A 21,376-nucleotide genomic window follows, 5' to 3' on the forward strand; every position below is an offset into this window, starting at 1 on the left:
CGAATGGGGCGTTTACCCAAAAGAGTTATGGGCGTAACGTAATGGCAAAACCGACGTTATGCCCACTGCGTTATCCCACCATGCTGCGTCGCGCCAAATGAAGTTTCACAACCACGCACGTTTCAGTTTACAACAACGTGGGGGAAGTACGCACATATATATTCCTCCCCGAGAGCAGATTCTTTGCAACAATTTAAGTATTTTTTTTTCCTGGTTGTTCTCTCAAAAATGTTACATTTTTATGAATCTTTCACTTAAATTAGCTGTTCGACGCGAGAAAGGCGAAGGACCATAAAAAGTTGGTGGCAAAAAAAAAAAAAAAAAAAAAAAAGGGAAGGGGTTTATAGTAATAATGGAATAATAAAGGATGTATGTACTTTTATGTACATATGCACATGGGGTAGTGATTACACTCTCCAGTGTCACAACACTGGGGGAGTAGCAACATCCTTTTCCCCATGGCAAAATGGGTGCATAAACACTCAGAAAAAATGCAAAAACATATGTACAAGTGAAAAGAACAAAAGGGGAAATTAGGACTCAATAACTGTATTTATGTCCTTGTATATTTTATCTAATGGTCCCTTTTCCCTAATAAATTTGCAGCTGACTCCATCGGATATTATTCTTCCTTTTTTCTTAAATTCCTGATATTCGTCTTTGGAAAATTTGGTGAATCCCCATTTGTTGCTAACAAAGACTTTTTGTCTACCCGGGAATTTATATTTGGCTCTTCTCAATGCCTCACATGCCTTTGCAATAAAATTTTCTTTGGTTCTTATGGAGAGAAGAACTTGTCCAATGTCAACTCTTGCAACAACACCGTTGGGTTTTCCAAAGGCACCTCTCATACCTGTTTGTAGCCTATCAGCACCTGCGCACGACAACATTTTATTTATCCTCAGCACATGGAAAGGGTGGACTCGGACTCTTAAGTGAAAGTTATCCTTACCGCAATTCGTAATCATATATTTGTTTGCACTAATACGTGCTGCTTCCAATGCCTCTGAGGATATTTGCTCATATTCGTATGACACCAGGTGAACAACTCCACTGAATTCATTCACGTCTGCCTTTTTTCTTCCCATGTCGTAAATTCTTATCTTGGGATCTGGCACACCTCTACAGTATCTGCTCTTGGGGTAAGGTTTGTTTTTGCAGTAGCGGTAGCATCTCGCTGGTCTTCTTCCCATCTGGTCGGTAGGAAAGTTAACATGAAAAAAAAGAAAAAAAAAATATATATATATGACGACAACTCGGTAAAGAAATGTTAGTTACATTCGACTAGGTTTGTAATAACTACAGCGCATTGGTGATACGCGCACTTGTGGGGAAACCTCCCCGAGCAGTATCAAAAACCTTCCCTCCCCTTAACAGTTGCACGATAGGCCATACGTTCACTGTTACCACGTATGTACTTGCGCAAGTATACACTCGTGGCTGTATATTTTGTTTTTTCCAACCAAGTGAATGCCTACTCACTATGCGTAAGTGAAGCGCTTGGTTCGGGGGGGAAGGTTTCCATGTATATACTGCGCTAGTAAGGTACATATGGATATGTACGCTTACGGCGCGTGAGCAATAAGCATTGAACGATTTTATTTGTTTTCGCTCGTATTACCTTGTCGAAGATACGATACACTTAGAGCTCTCTGGCGAGTTTTTCAGTGGGAAGATCCGTTAGGCCAATTAGTTGTTGGGGATTTACAAAAATGCTGTTCGCCCGTTGGGTTTGCTTGTATATTTGTTCGAACGTTTCGTTGACGCGTTTTGTTCGTACTTTTTTTTTTTTTTTTTTTTGTTTACTTTATTATATTCATATGTATATGTATTCGTATATTCGCACGGAAATGTAAGTGTTACATCACTGAAGTGTTAATCGAATAACGAAAAAAAAAAAAAAAATACTGTAACATACGACGAAGTAGAGGAAAAAATGTAGAAAAAATAATTATAATAACGCAAAGAGTAAAAAAAGAAACGGGAAAGAAAAAATGCAAGCAGTGCGAACGCGAGGGGAACAAATGGCAAGATTCACAAGGCCAAAGAAACTCAATCAAAGGAACGAAATGAACGAAATACGCAGAAAGTTAGAGGTGAAAATAAAAATTCTTCTTCATCGGGTCATATGTTTGGGGACCACGTGGTGAATTGGTTCAAGCGTAAACTGCAAACCCCAGTAATCTGCGTGCAGTTCCATACAAGTATGCACAGCGTTATGTATATATTTTATGGGAGCATAACAATATTGATGGAAAAAAATGCCTCTCTTTTTTTTTTTTTGTCGCAAAGTTCCCCGTTTTAAACCCTGTTGTTATGAGCGCTATATGGGTAAAACACCTGACCTAATGCGCGCGCATCGGTAAAGCACGCTTTTTTTTTTCCCCCCTGCAAGTAACCAGTGTGGAAAAGGGCTGGTTCCAACAATTTTTTTTGACAATTTTTTTCCCCCCTACGCACTGCTTATTTTATCTCATCCAATTTGTTTCTTCAAAGGTGAAGAGATGAAAGGTATATTTTTGCTTTGCACAAGTTGGGTTAAGAAGAAAAAAATTATCCACAAAATTTATGTTTTTTTTTTTTTTTTTTTTTTCCCTTTCTTTTTCGCGTTGTACAACAATGTGGGAGATTTTCTGTGACCTCTTTGGAATGAACAATCTTAAAGTGCATAGGATACGCAAGACCACGTGACCCCCTTACTTCCTTCTACCACAGAAAGGAAAATTTTAAAAAAGCAATTCGTCCCCAATTCCTTTGTTCTCCTGCGTTATGTAAAGTGAACATATGCAGGTAGTATTATATACATTTCTGCGTAAAGTTCTCAATTTAAAGTTGCCTCGATTTGTTACAACGCGAACAACGGGTAACGCAACAAAAGGTTGTCGCAGAAAGTTGCCTTCCTTGCTAGAACATATGTGGCGTAGCAACCTGAAGGCGGTTTGTGCGCATGAACTTTTGCCTCTACAATTAATTCCATTTGGAGGGGAAAAAAAAGTAACATCGCGCGACATTGGGAGGGGTATAACAAGGCGGGATGTATAAGCACCAGCATAAGCATAAACACTTTTTTTTCTTTTTTAACATTTCGACAAGAACAGAGATAAGGGGTGAGGTGGCTTAAGAGGTAGCCTTTTTTTTTTTTTTTTTTTTTTTTTTTTTTCACATGCAAACTGAATTTACCACTTAAGCAAAATGTTGCAAAATTCGTGTAAACTCTGAAGCCTTTTGCAACTTTCTGGCGAAAAGGGTATTCCTCTTTTGGGAGCTGGACGACTTGTTCACGTAGTGTTGTACGAGCAAAATACCTTGGCCACATTTCACGCACCGTGTAACGTCCAGCGGTAGTGTGTTACCTACCTTTAATATAGAAAAAATGAAAGTGCTGGTTTTTCGGCAAGGGCACTTTTTCTTTTTGTCTCAATATTCTCACAAGTGGGATGTATAGACGAACAACTTCATGACGGTCTTTACAGGGACCGTTTGTGTAATTCTGCGCAGGTTAGAGGGTTCGAACCAATGGGGTAGATCAAACGGAGAGGTGCACAGTAACGGATTGCGATGTATGTATATATATGTGTGTCCAAATTTATGCATATATGACGGACAATTATTCTTGCTTGTGCCGCTTAGAAACGACCTAATTCCGCTTTATAAGACCCTGCAGGATAAACTGCACAGGAGAAATTCACAGCTCTGTTGGTCTTTTTATTCAGTTATATTTACTTGTATGTGCTTCACATAGAGAATTGCCTGCTCAGCAACTTGGTCGACTCACTTAAGCCGTGTGTGCGCGTAGCAGTGCAGGTAACGTTCCTTTTCTAAACAGTTAATAAAGTAACGCCCACCTCCTGCCTTCCCAAAGGGAACTCCCCATTTCGAATGGCAGCAACCTTATCGTGACCCAATAAAGGGTACGAATGGGAAGGTGAACCCCTCAAATGGAGCTATTTCAGAGTTTGTCAGAAAATGTTTACACGAACAATGTAGATAGCCTGAATTCGCGAAAAAAAAGAAAAGTACAAAATGCGAATGATCTACATGATGCTGTTTACTCTATGTGTGTTTCCTCTTATGCGAAAGTAGAAACATATTTTCTCACATATTATGCTAAGCTGTTTTGCTAACGTATTTTGGAGGGAGCAGCAAAGTTGTTTTGGCTCGCCAATTTTAGCCCTGGACCCGAGGGGTTCGAACTTTATTGTGATAAGGTATTCATATCGTGGTACCCCTTAAGGGGGGCGGTTTCTACTTGGAGGCAGAAATGCTGAATGGATAGAGTTACTACCTTCTTACTCTACATCTGCCAATTATGGTGATATGTAAACATGTTATTTGGTGCATGAGGACAGGTAAACACGCAGAGGAAAGCGCACAAACGTGTCCAATCCATACGACGTGGTTATTATAATTGGTGAGTGAACTCCCTTAACGATTAAGGGGAAGGGGATCAGACAGATGAGGCTTTTTCCCTCTTTCTAAAATGATACTCCGCAACACGCTTGTAAAGGGGAGAAGCAGCGCTTGAAGAGACACGACTGCTGCGCAGAAATGGCATACATTTATAAGTTTGCCTCTATTTAAAGGAATGAAAATGAGGAAAACGCATGCTAACAGCGGAGGATACACATGAGCACGCATAATCACTCATGCAGCACGTTACTTGGTGTACTACTTCATCCCTACCGCATGCTCGTTTCGCTCTTATCGTGATTGCGCAATGGATGGATACTTTTTTTTTTTTTTTTTTTTTTTCCTTTTTTTCATTTTCCCATTTCAATGGTCAAATGTGTCAACACCCTTCACATCCAGTACGATTGCCACACGCGAGGCTCGTTCCGCGCTCTATACGAACAAAACGGGAACCACCCTTACGGCGAAAGTTTCGATACGCCCTTTTTTTCCTCATTGATAGCAGGTCAATAACACGCTTATTCCGATTTAAGGCAAAATTTTGGTAACCCCTCAAGCAGGGCAGTCTTTTCATTACGTAACATTTTTAACCCTCTATTACATTCCTGTATGGACTTTCTTAGAAGCGTAGTGAACACAGCCTGTTTGGATTTTCACAGCGGTGGTGTTACAGACAGACAAAAGTGCTAAACGTTGGAAGGATCGATTTGGTGCTTTACACATTGCATATGGATGTATGCACCCTCTTTTCCTTCCGTGTGCTAACGACGTGTAATCCTTCTGTCTGTCCACCGTAAGCATCGGTAGGCGGTACATGCTAACACGGATAAACAATTTGGAAAGCTTTTTCACTCGTGCGTCCGATTGGTACAGTGCATGCTGCTGAGCAGGGGGGGAATTACCTCAGTCCAGCGAATGGAATATTGTGTGTATACATATATGTATATATATATGCTTACCCTGCTCGGACACCAACCCTACATCATATGCTAATCACGTATGGGAGAACAGGTCATGCCTATATACAAGAATTTCATATTTTCACCGACATGAAGCATAGGTACCTTTGCAGATTTGCAAACCCAAACGCTCCCCACATGCATACATAACGAAACAGGAAGTCCTTTTTGAAGTATTTTTCTTTTTCTTTTTTTTAAAGTGAGATGAAGGTACGGGCTCCAATGGAGTACAGTTAATTTTGCTCTTGCGCATTTGCTTTTTTTTTTTTTCTTTTTCAAAATGTTTGCATGTTTTATTGCAATTTTTATGCGTTCCACTTGTGCGTCCCTTTCTTCATTTCTTTATGATTTTTTGTAATTTATTTTTCGCTCACTTAGCTGCCCCATTTAGTTGCCCTTTTTTTTTTTTTTTTAAACCTATTAATTTTTTGTCGAGCGGATGGGTCAGCTTTGGTCCATTTGGCCCCACCTTCAACCTTCCACGCACAATCAGGGCTGAAAAAAACATACAATTTTCTGCGATTGTTTTTTTTTTCCTTTCCTTTTTTTGGGTTTATCCAAATAAGTTTGTTGGTTCGTATGTAAATGCATATTGAATGATTCCCATTCTGCATTCCTTCGCCAGGATATAACTCATTTTTCATTTGGTACATATACATGGATGGTGAACAAGTAATAAATGTGGGCATATATATGAAATATTTTTTTTTTTTTTTACGCACGAAAAATTATAAACCTGTACGCATATATAAAAAATATATCAATACATATATACGTACCCATTTTTAAAAAAAGAAAAAATTGAGCGAGGCAAACACGCGACGCTTTACAATAACTATTCGTGAGTTCATTTTACGAAAATGTAAATTTATGAAACTGCAAAGTATGGGCATTCGTTAATCGTATTTGAGGAAGAGGAGGAAGCGAACCAAACGCAGTAACGCGAAAAACGCAAAGCGCTAAATGCAATAACACGAAGAAAACGCAGTGACGCGAAAAGAGCGAAGCACTCACGAAACAGTTAGCCTAACCGAACCAGATTTGAAGAAGAAGAAGAAAAAAAACTGATTTATATATGTACTTTTACAAAATAATTAAACGTTTCAAAAAAACACCAGAAGAGTTGGGCACGTTTCAACAGTAACAGAATTTCTTCGTCAGTTTCGTCACAAGAATTTTATTTGTTTGGTGATTTCATTTTGGAGTGAAGTTACTCTTCATGCCTTGATTCTCGCTTTTCCTTTTTTTTGTAAACGAGCAGCACTGAGGATATGCCTTTGCGTGCAGGAGCTGAATTGCGCCATAGCAAAAGCGCGAAGCGTGTCGGCAGCCAGCGCCCGATGTGCCAGCCTGTACAGGTTAAGAAAGCAATTTGCACAAACGTGCATAATATGTATACATAATAACAGGATGAATGCCTGACCCATTAAACCGGGTGTTATACGCACATCCAGAAGCGCATACGATTTATGCAACTTTCATGTGCGCTATGCAACGCCCTTGCGTACTTGAATACTAGAATTGTTCTTTTGTTTTTATCGTTTCCTTTTTGTGTCCTTCCTTCCCCCACACAACACACACGTATGTATTTATACATGTGCATGTTTTACGTATCTGTAAATGTCCCCGTTTTTGTTCATCTGTGTGCCCCCGCACTCCACATGACGCATACGTCCAAGTAGTGTGCGCATGGCAATCGCAGCAAATCGGCCTGTTTGTGTATCGCTTTTGTTTTACGTAACTGCAATTCGCTCGACGCGTTGCTTCTGACCGGAGCGAATTTTTCCAGAGCTTTTTTTTTTTTTTTTGTTTTGTTTTTTTTTACCGTGTCTGTAAATGTAATTAAATGTGTAGTCATACGTATAGGCATATGTTTACGCATATACATAAGCATATGTTTGACCATATACATAAGCATATGTACATGTGAGACAGGAAGGCCTAGCTTTCTTTTCTTTACGGAAACCGCTTTACCTCCACACACACACACACGCAAAGCACAGTCAGCAGATCAAAATGTCAGCGGCCGCCATAGGAGTCGAAAACAGATGTTTAATGAAAAATCAGAAAAACAACAATGGCACATGTGATAGTATTAATGTAGACGTAAATCATATTATAAAAGATATATACGGATTCAAGCATGGCAGAAAGAGAAACGTCCAGTTTATTAACGACGACACGTTATTGAATAGCCAGGATATAAAGAAAATCATAAAGAGAATAAAAATTCAAGACAGCTATGGGAATAGCAGTACCGGTAAACATGGACCATGTGACGGTGTGAGTAAACAGGAGGAAGATTCATTGACACTACCTCCAGAGGATGCCACTTGCAGGAATAGTGAGGACGCTGTTAAGATTGGCTCCGGGGTCGACTCGGATAGAGGATCGGACAGCGGCTCGGATAACAGCCTCCCCCATAGCAGAAGACAGGGCTGCACCAGTAACAACCACATACGAAGCAGCGACAAGCGAAGCTGCCCCCAAGAATATGAGTACATGTGCGAAAATAACCACATTGTAAAAAGACAGGCCAATAACAACAATATGGTTAGAAGCCATTCCACAACGGAATCGTTAACCCAACGAGAAGAAAACAGAAAAATTCTGTCCAAGCAGTTCGAACTCTGCATCGATAACGTCCTAGAGCATATCCGCTCATGTAACGAAATTAATCAAGCGAAAAAAATTATGATTCCTCTGCTAAGTGAATTTATACTAAACAATTTTATGTGTCTGGATGATCATGAGAGGGTTCAAAATGGATACAAAATAAATATCGACACTTTACAGAAGGAGAAAAAAGTTTTAATAAGTGCCGTAAAAACGCAGTATCAAAAAATTATACAATTGCAAAAATTGGTGGAGAGCCAAAAATGTGAAATTAAAAAAAAAAGCGATGAGCTTAATCAGATAAAAGCCAAGGTGCATCAGTACTTTTACGACATTAACAATCCTAACAAGAGAATTTTTTCCATATTGTCCCCAGACGTGTACTAGGTTGATGCGCACGTGCATGGGGTGGGGGAATAATTCCGACATATAGCAGCACGAGATCGTCTACTAGGGGTAACTCCTTTCACCCCACGTTGTATACCTCAGCATGCCATCCCCCCCGAAGCACACAAAGAACGCACATTCATTCCATATAGTAACCCTAATGGTACAATTCGTAACTTATGTGCTGGTTACCCATAAGAACATAACAGTAAAAATACACTCGCCCTTTTATATGCCAAGATGGATAATAAAAGAGTTAGCCAATTTTTTTTTTTTTTTTTTATAATTTTTACCCCTGGTGTTGGTAAATCCCACTGCCAATATGCCCGTAGAGTCGTCAGCCACGAATAACTTTCCCAGTAGAGAGGAAGATTGCGCACATAATAAATTTTTTTCTCATTTTTGATGTACGCACACGTGAGGGAGGGATTTTTTTTCCTTTGCAGGGCCCCAAAGGAGAGATAAAAAAAAAATTATATGCATTTCACCAGGATACTTTTTTCTTTTTTTTTTCATGTTGCGCCTTTTTATTTGCGCCGCACAAGTAGCAATTCGTGTAGTATCTGGAACGATCAGGGAACAGAAATGCATAAAATTATTTTACACATCACGGTGCATGTGTGGGGAGGACTCCCCTATGTGCGAAGGTTCATCGTTCCCTGGACAAGCTCGCAAACTTTATTATTATCAGCATACTGAAGGCGTAAGCTCGCAGTTGCCTCTCCGAATATACGAAGAGGCACTGTGCGAAGAAACTGCGGCAGCTCGAGGACATCGGTTCCGCCGCCACGACTGGGCGCACGTAAAGTATATATTAAGCAGAGGTGCACCCACGTGTGTGCGTATATGCCTACACAAAGCTACAAAAAAAGAAAACGCCCAATTTTTGCGTCTAATTTTTGTACCCAATTTTTTTAATTGTTAAACATACACTTTTATTACAATTTTTTTATGAAGTGTTTTTTTTTTTTTTTTCAAAAATAGAAAACGCAGTAGTAGCGATGTTAAAATTAATATGGTGCCCCCCAAATGTATTTTTTTTTTTTTTTTTTTTTTTGTCGTCTTCATTGTGTGTTTATTGCCTGAACGGTTGGTTATTTAATATTGGGGGTTGGTCGGCCAAGTATGCTTTTCCCCCCTTTGGGGACAACGCACGAGCAGGAGTATTTCCTAGCCAATGCGGAACTTGTTAAGCAAACGAAAAAGAAAATTAAAGCAAAACTGTGCCATGGGACACGTGTTGGAAACGAAACAAAATAAAACAAAGCGAAACGAAGCGAAGCGAAACATTTTCAACATAGCAAAAAAGTGGGCAAGGAGGAAAGACTAAATGGTTAAGGAGGCACACCCGGAGGAGATGCCTCATACATCGGTGAACGATCAAAATTGGGAAGGAATGGACGAGCACATGAGAGGGGAGTAAAAATCAAAGGGGAATTAAAAAATGTGCCAAATGGGGTGGCCTCTACTTGGAGTCTTCTCATGTGGGGCGTACCCGTATATAGAGGGACATGCCTTATGCAGACTCCATTTTTTTCCCACTGTGCTTTTGTTAGCCCTGTTGGCGGCGTCTCTCCGGAAGGCTAGCACACGCGCCGCTTACTCATGAGAAGCATTCCGAGGTCGATAGTTTTTTTCCTCTTTCGTTTTCGCCTCATCCTATATTTGGCTATATACGCTGCAGCAAAATCGTGTTGGCGTTTTATCTCTAGCAGATTGATAGGTAAATTTATTAGCGGGTTGAAACTGTTGTCCTGAAATTCGTCTTCATTCTCGTTGCAGATGCTGCTACTGTTAACTGAATTTTGCTCCTCCGTTATTCTGCTGTTATTGCTAGGAAGGTCACTACCTGGTGGGAAGCTTCCATTGGGGGCAGAAGCGAACGATGAGCGCTCACTGTTGTTGGTAACTCCATTGGTTGCTTTGTAATATGAGCTTGTGTTCTTATCGCTTGATATGTGAGACATACCTATTGTTGACGTAATCTTGGCTGCTCCGTTCGAGGACGTCGCACTGATGTGTAATGGTACTCCCCCATTTGGCGTGACGGCTGCCATTCTGTTCTGTCTGTCTAGGCCGGTCGAGGCACCACCATTGGTTGCGTGGTTCATATGGCTATCGTCTTCACCCCTTCTCCACTTCCCACCCCCGATCTCTTCCTCATCCTTATTCGCATTGCTGACCTTTTGATTTCTAATAATTGTATCAATTACATTTTTAATATTAGTGTTAATAATTAAGGCATCTGAATTTATAAGCTTCTGACAGTTGGGACACTTCATCATTTGGGATCTACCATCCCCGTTGTTTTGGTACCCTGATGAGGACAACTGGGAAGATGAATAATCATTTTTCCTTTTTCTGTTATACCTGTGCAGGCAACCTTTACAGTAAGTTTCCCCACAGCAAGGTAGAGTTGTTGGGGAAGAGTACAATTTTTTGCATAAGAGGCATTTATACAGATTGGAGATTTTGTCTTCCCCCTCATTAGGGTAACTGCTATTCCCGGTATGATGGGCACTACTGCTAAGGTTCCCATTAGGGTTGGCACTTGGGTTGCCCCTGCCGTCTGCACCCCAATCACCATCTATGTCGGCATTCCTATTATCCTTATTGTTTACACCCAGGTAAATATTAATCTTATCATCAACACTGCGATATAGGTATGCACTCCCACTGACATCTTCAACGTCTTTCAGCACCCCATAACTTCCATCCTTCAGAATATAAATCTGGTCATACTTATTAATGTCCTCTGCTTTAATTTTGGTGAGAAAGTTCGTTGGAATTCCTGTGGGTACCTTTATCTTTTTGTTATTGTTAAAAGAGCTCATGGGGCAATTCTTAATGCTATGCCCTTTTTTCCCGCACATGTGGCAGATATAATCGGGCGAAACGTACTTTGTGCTTGTGTCTTGGTTGCTCACATTGTTATAACCAGGTTTTGTCTTCTGTTGATTTCTCGAGTTTGTGTAACTGCTATGACTCATTGTATTGGCATAGCCACTATTCTGTGGGGAACCCCTCATTTTGTAATACTTACTATATGCCCCTGCCACTCCGTTTTGGAAATGCTGCTCTCCTCTAGAAGCGAAAGACACTGAATTGTATGCATTTAAATTCTTCGAAATGGAAGAAGCAGAAGCAGAAGAGGGGGATGCTACTGTTTTCAATTTATTATTCACATAAAACTGGGAAACACTATTATTTCTGTCCCTTTTATAATAATTTAACATTCTAGATTTGGCAAAGTCTGAACGTTGATGATAGGGGTTATTTTTTTCCATCACTTCTTGGATCTTCATGTCCTCATCATCCTCATTATTTTCCTTTATGCTTACATTATTTCTGTTGTAGACATTCCATGGCTGTTTACTGCTGCATGGGTAGTTCGCGGTTCGGCTCATTTTGGGCGCTCTGCTTATCTCGGGGCTACTTGGTTTACCCTCGTGCGATCCTACGCCTGGGTGTCTTCCACCTATTCCACCACTATCGTATGCGCTCCCAACGGTAGTAGGGCCGTTTCCCTTATTATCGTGCACTTCGCTTTGCCTCCCACCGGGGAGGGGCGTAGTTCCCCTCCTGTTGTCCTGCACACTTTTGTTCCTTTCCAAATAGGCATGATTACTTTTCTGTAGCAACTCCCTAACCACGTCTACATTGCTCCGCTGGATTTCTACCAGCATTCCATTTTGTATACTTTCATATTCGCTCAACACCCTGTTGTTGTGGTAAAGGAGGACATCCAAGCTGTTTTGTAGGTTCAAGTTGGTCACCTCTAGGATTTTCTTCTTTATGGTGTTGTAACTGCACGGGAGGGAGATCCTTAAAATGTTTGCGTTCCCTTTACTCCCCCGAAAGTTCCAGTAGATGAAGGTGTCGATCATTTTGCTTCACGGCGGTGGTGTTTTAAAGCGTCTCGGGGGGCCAAATAGCGTTCACGTCAGCGATCACTAATTGACTGCGGGGTACAGATCCCTCAGACACCCTGACGTGTTTTATCCCCAACCAGTTCCGCTTTTAACTCTCCGCAAGGTTAGTACTGAAGGTCGCCTTGATTGGTTCGTCCCCCTTGAGAACTCATTTCATCTGCATATGTATTACCAAAACGACGTGCACATGAAAAAAAAAATACCTACGCTTAGGAGGTAACCACAGAGTAAACACGCTGAAATAAGAACATGAAGACACATGCGACTAATGTACTAACACATGTAACTGTTGTAGTGGGAAAAAAGAAAAAATATATATAGAGAGGCAGTTTTGTATGTCTATTACTGTGTGTTCTTTTTTTTTTTTTTTTTTTTTTTCTCCTTTTTGGTCATCTGTAACGTTTTCACATTTCGTGTGGAGCAACAGGTAATTTCTCCTATGTTGCTACATTCGCTGCATGCTCATTATTTTGTTGTTCTATGCAGGTTTTTTTTTTCTATGCTGTCGCTGAGCGTTGCATAGAAACGCCTGATGGTTACGCGTTTGGATGTCTTAGTCCAAACGTGTACATATACATATACACACTTATGTATATATGCATGAATGCATGCGTTTTTCCTTTTTTCTTTTCTTTTTTCCTTTTTCTTTTTTTTCCTTTCAGCTTCCTCTCGATTCGCTAAGTAACAGGGGAAAGGAGGAAGCTTCTGATCGTGGATGCACTGAATATTCATACAGTCCAATTTCCTATTCCTTTTTTGACTTGCGATGGGCGAATATGTTTTTCGAAAAGAATGTGTGCACGCATAAGGTGTAGAACTATGTGCATGTGGGCATATGTACGTATGGCTGGAACACACGCCCAGTACTGCAAAAAGGAAAAATCACAAACAACCACGAGAAATGTGGAACATAGTCACTCTGTAATAGTAAAAAAAAAAACAGGCAAAACGAGAAACTCACGAAAAAAAAAAATGGACCTCTTTAAATATCCAATTGCAGAGGGGGGGGGGGGGGGGGTTCAAAATTTGCCGTTCTTCTGTTACGCATGTGTAGGTTGGCCCAAGCACGTGCAGACTTATTTGCACCAGTGTTCTCAAATTATACGTGTGCTCCAATATGGACGCATGCGGAAATAGGTGCAAAGGGAGGTAGGTAGTTACGCTCCTGTGTACACATATATGTACACACGGACGTATGCCTTCCTGCCACTTTATATAGGCTAGCTCACTTCCCCTTTTGCAACAAGTCCTACCTTGTCCACCTCAAGAGAAAGGAGTGTTCTTTTCCCAATTTTATGATAATGTTAAAAGAATTCACAAATGAGCTCATAGCAGTTTTTGTTAGCCGTCGCATGAAAAATGTCCTTCCCTTGGAACATGCACAATGGGCATGTTTGTACATATGCACGCAAGTGTAGGTAAGCTTATATCTGCCCAGACATACCTACATATGTATAGATACTCCTACATACGAGTGGGGCACACCATTAACAGCACCTTACAGAGGGGACTGCCAAAAAAAGAGAAAAACGAAAAAGGTAATTTCGGGTTAATCTACTATTGTATATATGCTTTATATGTACAGTGTACACATATCTGTTCATGGCCCAATTTATACAGTAGCGTTTTATTCTAAATGGAGTTTCATGTCAACACAGCCTGGAGTTTTAATATGTACAGTAGCGCTTTGGATGAGGAACTGTTCCTGAGCCTGCAAATGGAAAAAGAGGGTTGAAATATGAGGAGGGGAACAGCGCTTCAGCGATATACTCACATCTGCACGTGCATAGATAGGACGCCTTCTTCTAATCAGTAAGGGTTCCATATAAAACAAACATAAGGTGCACATATCACGCGTATGGCGACGTAGGGGAAAGGCTTTTACACGTGATCATCCGTGCGTTGCCTATATAATGCCATTTGCACATGCGAAGCATTATATCTCGTTGGAGGGCCCCTGCCACTCGCATATATTCAACGCCCGGCACCATATGTGCGGAATATCTTTATACGGAACGGGAGAACCTACATTTGGCAATCCAGGAAGATGCGGGTTTTCTTTCTCCTACTTATTCCTTGTACAGAAACGAATGCAGAAGGAAGAACATTAAGAACGAAAAAAAAGAGCAAAAATAATTACGTAAAGTAATTGGAAAAACTTCCCATTACTGGGCAAGGCCTGAAACGCAATTTTTTTTATTTTGGTTTGCTTAATTTTGCTTTACTTAGCGCGCTTTTATTTTATTTATTTTTATTCATTTTTTTTTTTTTTTTTCTTAAACTCTTCTGAGAACGCTTTGCTGGCGCCGAACGTTTAATGCACGTTTCGGGGAGGTTAACTTAACCAAGGCATTCAGCTCCTTTAATGCATATTCAAGTACTTAACAAAATATGCAGTGAACAAAATGGATGACCCCAAAAGTGACCGAGCGTATAATTCTTAAGTAGAAAAATAATCACCGATTAACTGATGAGTGGAAACTCTTTTTAGTCAAAATAAAGGAAAAATATATAATCAATCATTTAATCATTTGTTAATCGCTCCCTGGGGGCACCAACCATTAGTGCTGCAGTTTCTTACCTTTTGTAAGAAAAAAAAAAAAAGAGGAAAAAAAGGAAGAAAGAATGTTCAAATGAAATTTAGCACATGAAGGAAGAAGAAGCATAATGTAATATTCTTCTTTCCTTTTTATATGTAAGTACACCTTGGCTGAGAAGGAAAGCGTAGGCACCTAGCTAAGTATATGAAGGAAGGGGCCCTGCGCTAGTACGGTACGTAACCCGCGAATGCTCATACGCGCACGTAAAAATATACCTATGTGTATTTATTATATGCATATACATAGAGGCAACACTTATGTTTGTCATTTCACACGAGGCGCATTTTTCTTATTCGCTCATAAACGGAACAACTTTCACTTTATCGAATACAAAGTTGCGCCTGCGGCTCTTTGTTTCCACTTTCTTCGCACGCACAATTTAAAGAATGGAAAAGTGCCAGTGCTATGCGTGCCTTGCAGATTTACCGAAATTGGTGAAGAAGTCCTTCCAGATTGCGCTATAATTCTGCCTTATGAAGAGGGAACTATCATGCTTCTCTCATTTCAGTTGGGCCTCTTTATAGTGCTTTAGAAATTAAATTAGCCATTTTCGAACAGACACCGGTGTTCGCAGAACTATCCCTTTTGGTGAAGTGAAAATTATGGCTTGTTAAGGGGAAAGGGGAAAAAAGCAAAAATAAAGGAAAAGGGGAAATAGTTTGTGCACGCAGAATGGACAAATCATTCCGTTGTGTGTCTTCTCGAAAAAGGGAAATAATTATAGGGCAAGCCTAACCACTTCTCGTTATGTATGCATAAGGGACTGTACATTTATTGATAGCTTTTTACGAGTGAAAAGATGAAATATCGAACTCGTAGTTTTACTATAACAGATGTCTATACTATGTTTGAAGTTAGAATACTTATAAGGAATTAAATGTAAGTTATGTATTTTATTCTTAAGTAGGTAGTAGGAATGAACAAGTTATATAATTTCTGTTTAAGGGTGCCACGAGAATTATTAATAAGAAATATTAATAACCTGTTGGCTCCGTAAGGAGGAATAGTCCATTTTTCCTAGGTATTATTTTAAATTATATAGAACTAAGAAATAAAGTGTGTTGTTGTGTGCCACATTTTTAATGTCTTAGAAAGGGGAAAGTGCTTTTAGGCAACTTTTTAGTAGACCTTCATAAACTTCCTTTGGTATATGAATTTTCTGATTTCTAAGTAAACCATATTTACTCTTTTTAAATATAATAATTGTTCTATTATAATATTTTATTATATGGAAAAAGAACTTCCTATTTTATATTATGGGCAAAAAATGAAAACACATGAATTGCACATATATGATAAGTAACTCCTTGGATAGAATAGAAAGAGTCAAAGGAGTCATAGTGTTCGGGGGGAAATGTAGTGTTGTACACGTATGTGCAATAAGTGTGTGCGGACATTGTTATAATTACATTTTCTATAGGAGAATGTTCATATGTACAGTACATTGATCATGAGGTTGGTACATGCTATCATACATGTAGGACGTCTCTATGAATTTATCAAAGAAGCTTTTTATTATGAAGGAGCTTTCTAATGGATGCGCACGCACGCACACATATAATAACGAATTTCTAAATAAAAAATAGTAGTTTTGTGCAACATGTTCATGTTATTCAAAATACATTGTCCCAATAGTGAAGAGTAGGTCGCATATTATAAATAGAATTGTGGTAACTCTTCTAATTATGACTTTTTCTTGTTTACTCGTTTCCTTTTTCAACTGATCATTTTCAACTGGTGTCGGTGTACACTATAGTTTTTCCTTTCCACCAATGGGGAGTGTCGTCTCTGTGGGTTGGGTGGTTGTGGTACAGATAACATCATGGGGAAGTTACCTTTGTTAAGGGCACATTGCATATATATATGCATATATATACATACATAATCCATATATATATGTCTACATATATATGTTATATATGTGTGCTATATAGAACACCTTACGACTTGTGCCAACTTAGAAAAAGGGAAGTTACCTTTGTTAAGGGCATATGGTTGTGTAATGGGGAGAGGAATGTGTGCGTATGTGCGCACACATAGGAGAAAGAAGGAGAAAAGTAAGAAGAAATTTGTTATTCGCACATATGACCACGTAACGACTCGTCATCGTAGTACAGAGAAAGCAGGCTACAAAAAATTTTTCCTCTAAGATCAAACTGAATCAAATTGTATAAATAAGGAAGAAATAATAACTGCGAAAAGGGAAAAGAGAGGAGTAAAGGGTACACATAATATATAATAGTAGTAACAAAGGTAGTAGAATGGTGGATGTTACAAATAAGAAATCCCTTTAAGGAGAAGGAACCAATAAGGAGTCAATAATTAGAAATAATAAATATATTAGAAAAAGTTTATGGAAATTTTTTTTTTTGTTCTGTTCTTCTACTTTATCATTTTAGTGTATTTGTTATTATTTTTTTTCTGAATAATTTTAAGCAGTACAAAATATTATAAGGAGTTAAAATTCTGATACATCTGCCCTTTCATTATAATTAGAATGGAAGGAAGCAACAGAATTTTTCCACATTCTTCCACACTTTCGTACACTTCAGCCCTTTTTAAATGAATACATATAATAAATGAATCAATCAACAAAGAACAACAATTTTTTCTCCTTAACATAAAGGAGTGTGTTTTATATGTACAGGGGAAGAAGAATAATACCATTAGAAGAAGAAAATGCCAGAACCGGTACACACACATTACTCATCTATTTAGAATAAATATTATGAATACAATATTGTATGAATACAAATACACCGTACATTCCATATATGTACATGTGCAACACGTTCCATATATATGTGCATATGTGCACACACATAAAATTAAATTAAATAAAAAAATATGTAATAGAAATAAATGTAAGAAAATACATATATAGAAAGACCCATATATATATATTTTACTTACCGCTACTTTTACTTTTAGCAGGAAGCAAGTACAGATAAGTTGCCCACACAGGAAATATATGCTGAGTTGGACAAGGACGAACAATGTAAAGGGGCCCATAGAACGCACGGATGCTGCACGCACATGAAGAATGATTTATATAAAGCATTAAAAAAATTCCAATATAGTAGTCACTATGCCAATTTAATTGCAGAAAATTGGTGCTGTGCAAATATAATGAGAATAAACCATGTGCCTAAGGAAGAGGATCGTTGTAATTCCCTCTATTTTTGGATTGGCAGTAAAATAAAGGAAAAATTGGAGCACCATTCATTTGATGCTGCTATAAAGACAGTTTGTAATAGACTGAAGCAATTCCACTGTAATAGTGAATGCAAGAATTTATACCCTGATATTAGCTGGGACATGTTCGAAAAGAGGAAAATAGTATTCGATTACTGCTATGACCACAGCAGGATAGAGCAGCAGTTAAAGATTCCTAATAATTCCCACCATGACGCTTATTGCACACACGTTAAAAATGCTAATAAAGCATTTGCAGCTGTACAACAGGATTGTGATGGGGTTGGGAGCAAGAGTAAATATTGTAGAGAATTTAAAAAAGACTGTGAATATAGTACCCCCCAAATGCTAATAAATTCACACTGTGGATCATTATACGGAGCAAGAACTTCATTAGGAGCAACAGAAGCGGAAGGAACACTCCAGGTATACTTTCTTCTCCTTCCCTCCTGCCTACCACCCTACCACCTAACAACCTTCCCTCCTGCCTACCACCCTACCACCTAACAACCTTCCTTCCACCTACCACCCCTAAAGAACCTTCCTTCCACCAACCACCCACCACCACCTACATACATATGTACATGTACGTATATAGATATATATGTGTATACATATATATATAAGTATATATGGTATATATATATGCTACATATATATATAACTCCCCCCCCCTCACACAACACCACTTCCACTTACATACACTTATAGAAGGTGCATTTGGAGGTGTTACCTTCATATTCAAAATATTATAGGAGGTTCCGGGATGGTCTGGCTTATTGTACTTATGACTGCTTCCCCAAGAAAAAAATATGGAACAGAATAAAAGAACATTTTAACGATGAAAAGTATGCTAATATAATTGCCAGAGCATTATGTTACGTATATACCAGGAGAAGGGATGATGAGGAGTTCGACAACGCTCTTTGCAAAATTTTCAATTTTTGGTTGCAAGATAAGTTTTCTAAAAAATTGAAAGGAGAAACAACATTTTTTACATTAGTGGGAGTAATTAACAAAGAACTTAGGAGTATTAACGCAGAGCACAAATGTACCCTCACCGACTTCAGTACCAATACCACTACTACAACCACAACAAATAACGTCTCTTTTGAGCATAGAAAAACACTATTTGAATTCTTCATTGACTATGAAAAAATAATGAAACCATTCGGCGCTCCTATGACTTCTGATATGAAATGTGATAAGAAGTATAAAAAACACTTAGAGGACATTGTTGATGCTTACAATGCAGTGCATGCTAAATGTGGCACTGCAGATAAGCAATGTTACAACGAATTTAAGGATTTATTTACAAAGGTTGGAAGTAGTAATGGAACGCTAACATTAGAATGTCAGAAACTGTCTCCAGAAGAAGAGGCTAAATTAAATGAGGATAGGGGGAGTCAGGAGGATGAATTCCCATCTTCTGCATTTAATGATCTGCCTGATGATCAAATTGAGGGGTGCACTGAAGAGTTGAATAGGGCGTCCAATACTTATGGAGCAGAAATAAAGAGTGAAGCAAGAGCGAAAGCGACCTCTACAAGTACAGCAAATGCAGCACTTCCTACTGCTGTCTCTTCTGGATTAGCAGTAGTGGGACTACCAACAATTCTTTACCTTCTATATAAAGTAAGTAAAGTAATTAACATAAATACAACAATTATAATTACCACCAAAACAACTACATATATATAAGTACATATGGGCACATACATTTTTACCCTTCCCATTTCCATTCCACCCCTTTATTTCAGTATAATCTTCTACCCTCCTGGATAGGTAAGCATTTTGGAGGCAGGTCAAGAAGAGGCAAAAAAAAAAGATTCATTAATCACGATTTGAATATATTCTTAGACAACAACTCTACAGAAATTTCTTCTACGGAAGGTACCTCAACATTAGTTGGTTCAACAACCATGGACGACGACGATTCTACCGATTCTACTACGTTATATTCCGTTCCATATATTAGATAAGTTCTTTAGGAAAAGGAATAGGAAGAAAAAAAAAAAAACAAATATATTACTGTGTCACACATATACATATATATGTATATATATATGTGTATATATATATGTGTATGTATATATATAGTGCACAATGTATATGTATGTATGTGCGTTATATATGTAGATATATATATGTGCTGCAAGAGAAGAAGCACTGTGCGCATAAATCAATGAATTTGCGACATTTTACACTTCCGCAATCTTCCTTTGAACCATTTGAACCCTTCCCTTAAACCAATGTGAACCACTCCTATTATTATAAATGAGAAAAAAAAATGAAATGGAAGGGGAAAGGGAAAGGGAAGCACAGTTTTAATTTGTATAAAATATAATATGGATTTAAAGTGGGAAAGTGGAAGGAAGGTTGTTATATGGGTTGTTAGGGTTGTGGTATGTGGGTTATTAGGTGGTAGATGGTGGGTGGTGGAAGGAAGATTGTTAGGTGGGTTGTTAGGGTGGTGGTTTGTGGACGGAATGTCTAAGGAGGAAGAAAAGCAGGGTTTAAGGAAGGAAAGGAAGGAAAGGAAGGAAAGGAAGGAAGGAATGAGGGTCTCAGGATGGAAGGAAAGGAATGGTCTATGGAAGGAAGTCTAAGGAAGGGCTCTAAGGAAGGAGGGTCTAAGGAAGAAAGGTTGTTAGAGTGATGGTAGGTGGAAGGTTGTTAGGATGTTGGTAGGTGGAAGGAATGTGGTGTTATGGTGGTTGCAATATTTGCGGGAAGGAACACTGTTATGCTGGAAATATATAGTTCATGGTACACCTGTATTATACGAACATAATAAACTCATTGTTTACATTGCAGACGAATATACATATAAAGGATAGTTTATTTGTGCAAATGTCATAGTTGTGAACGTATATAGGGGAAAAAAAGGAAGGGGGGGATCACAAACACTCTTCGTGCAAATATAACGGGAAAGTGCGTACATATGTGTGCAACTATATGACCTATTTCTGCTTTATTTATAACTTATCACTCTCATAAATATTGCAATAGTGTACCTTCGTAGGGGGGGGACAAATAACCATGTACATCTATAATCATTCCACATATATATATATATATATAATGATTCCTATATATATACATAATGCTTCATATATATATATATACTTATATATACATATAATCATTTCTGTATATGTATGCTGAAGAAATATTATATGTATACAACAAAGGAAAGGGATATATTTAATTTTTCAAAAAATTTCACTAACCTTCCATGGAATCTTATAAAATCTTTCTGAAGTTCTATAACCCC

The 21,376-nt window shown here is 38.7% G+C and overlaps 3 protein-coding genes across 3 annotated transcripts; 1 reads left to right on the plus strand and 2 right to left on the minus strand.

Annotated features, from left to right (window-relative positions):
* Window positions 1–533: 533 nt before the first annotated feature.
* Window positions 534–1,193, minus strand: PCOAH_00049910 (60S ribosomal protein L10; the record flags this gene model as incomplete). Its single annotated transcript, XM_020061773.1, has 1 exon — window positions 534–1,193. The coding sequence occupies one exon, from the start codon at window positions 1,191–1,193 to the stop codon at window positions 534–536; it is 660 nt and encodes a 219-aa protein (XP_019917199.1).
* Window positions 1,194–7,385: 6,192 nt separating this feature from the next.
* PCOAH_00049920 (Uncharacterized protein) lies at window positions 7,386–8,372 on the plus strand (the record flags this gene model as incomplete). Its single annotated transcript, XM_020061774.1, has 1 exon — window positions 7,386–8,372. One exon carries the CDS (start codon window positions 7,386–7,388, stop codon window positions 8,370–8,372), a length of 987 nt encoding a protein of 328 aa, XP_019917259.1.
* A 1,583-nt stretch (window positions 8,373–9,955) lies between these two features.
* On the minus strand, window positions 9,956–12,259 carry PCOAH_00049930 (Uncharacterized protein; the record flags this gene model as incomplete). The annotated part of the gene is made up of 1 exon (XM_020061775.1): window positions 9,956–12,259. The coding sequence occupies one exon, from the start codon at window positions 12,257–12,259 to the stop codon at window positions 9,956–9,958; it is 2,304 nt and encodes a 767-aa protein (XP_019917366.1).
* Between the last annotated feature and the right edge of the window lie 9,117 nt (window positions 12,260–21,376).

This window comes from Plasmodium coatneyi, chromosome 13, assembly GCF_001680005.1.
Source record: "Plasmodium coatneyi strain Hackeri chromosome 13, complete sequence".
Lineage (NCBI taxonomy): Eukaryota > Apicomplexa > Aconoidasida > Haemosporida > Plasmodiidae > Plasmodium > Plasmodium coatneyi.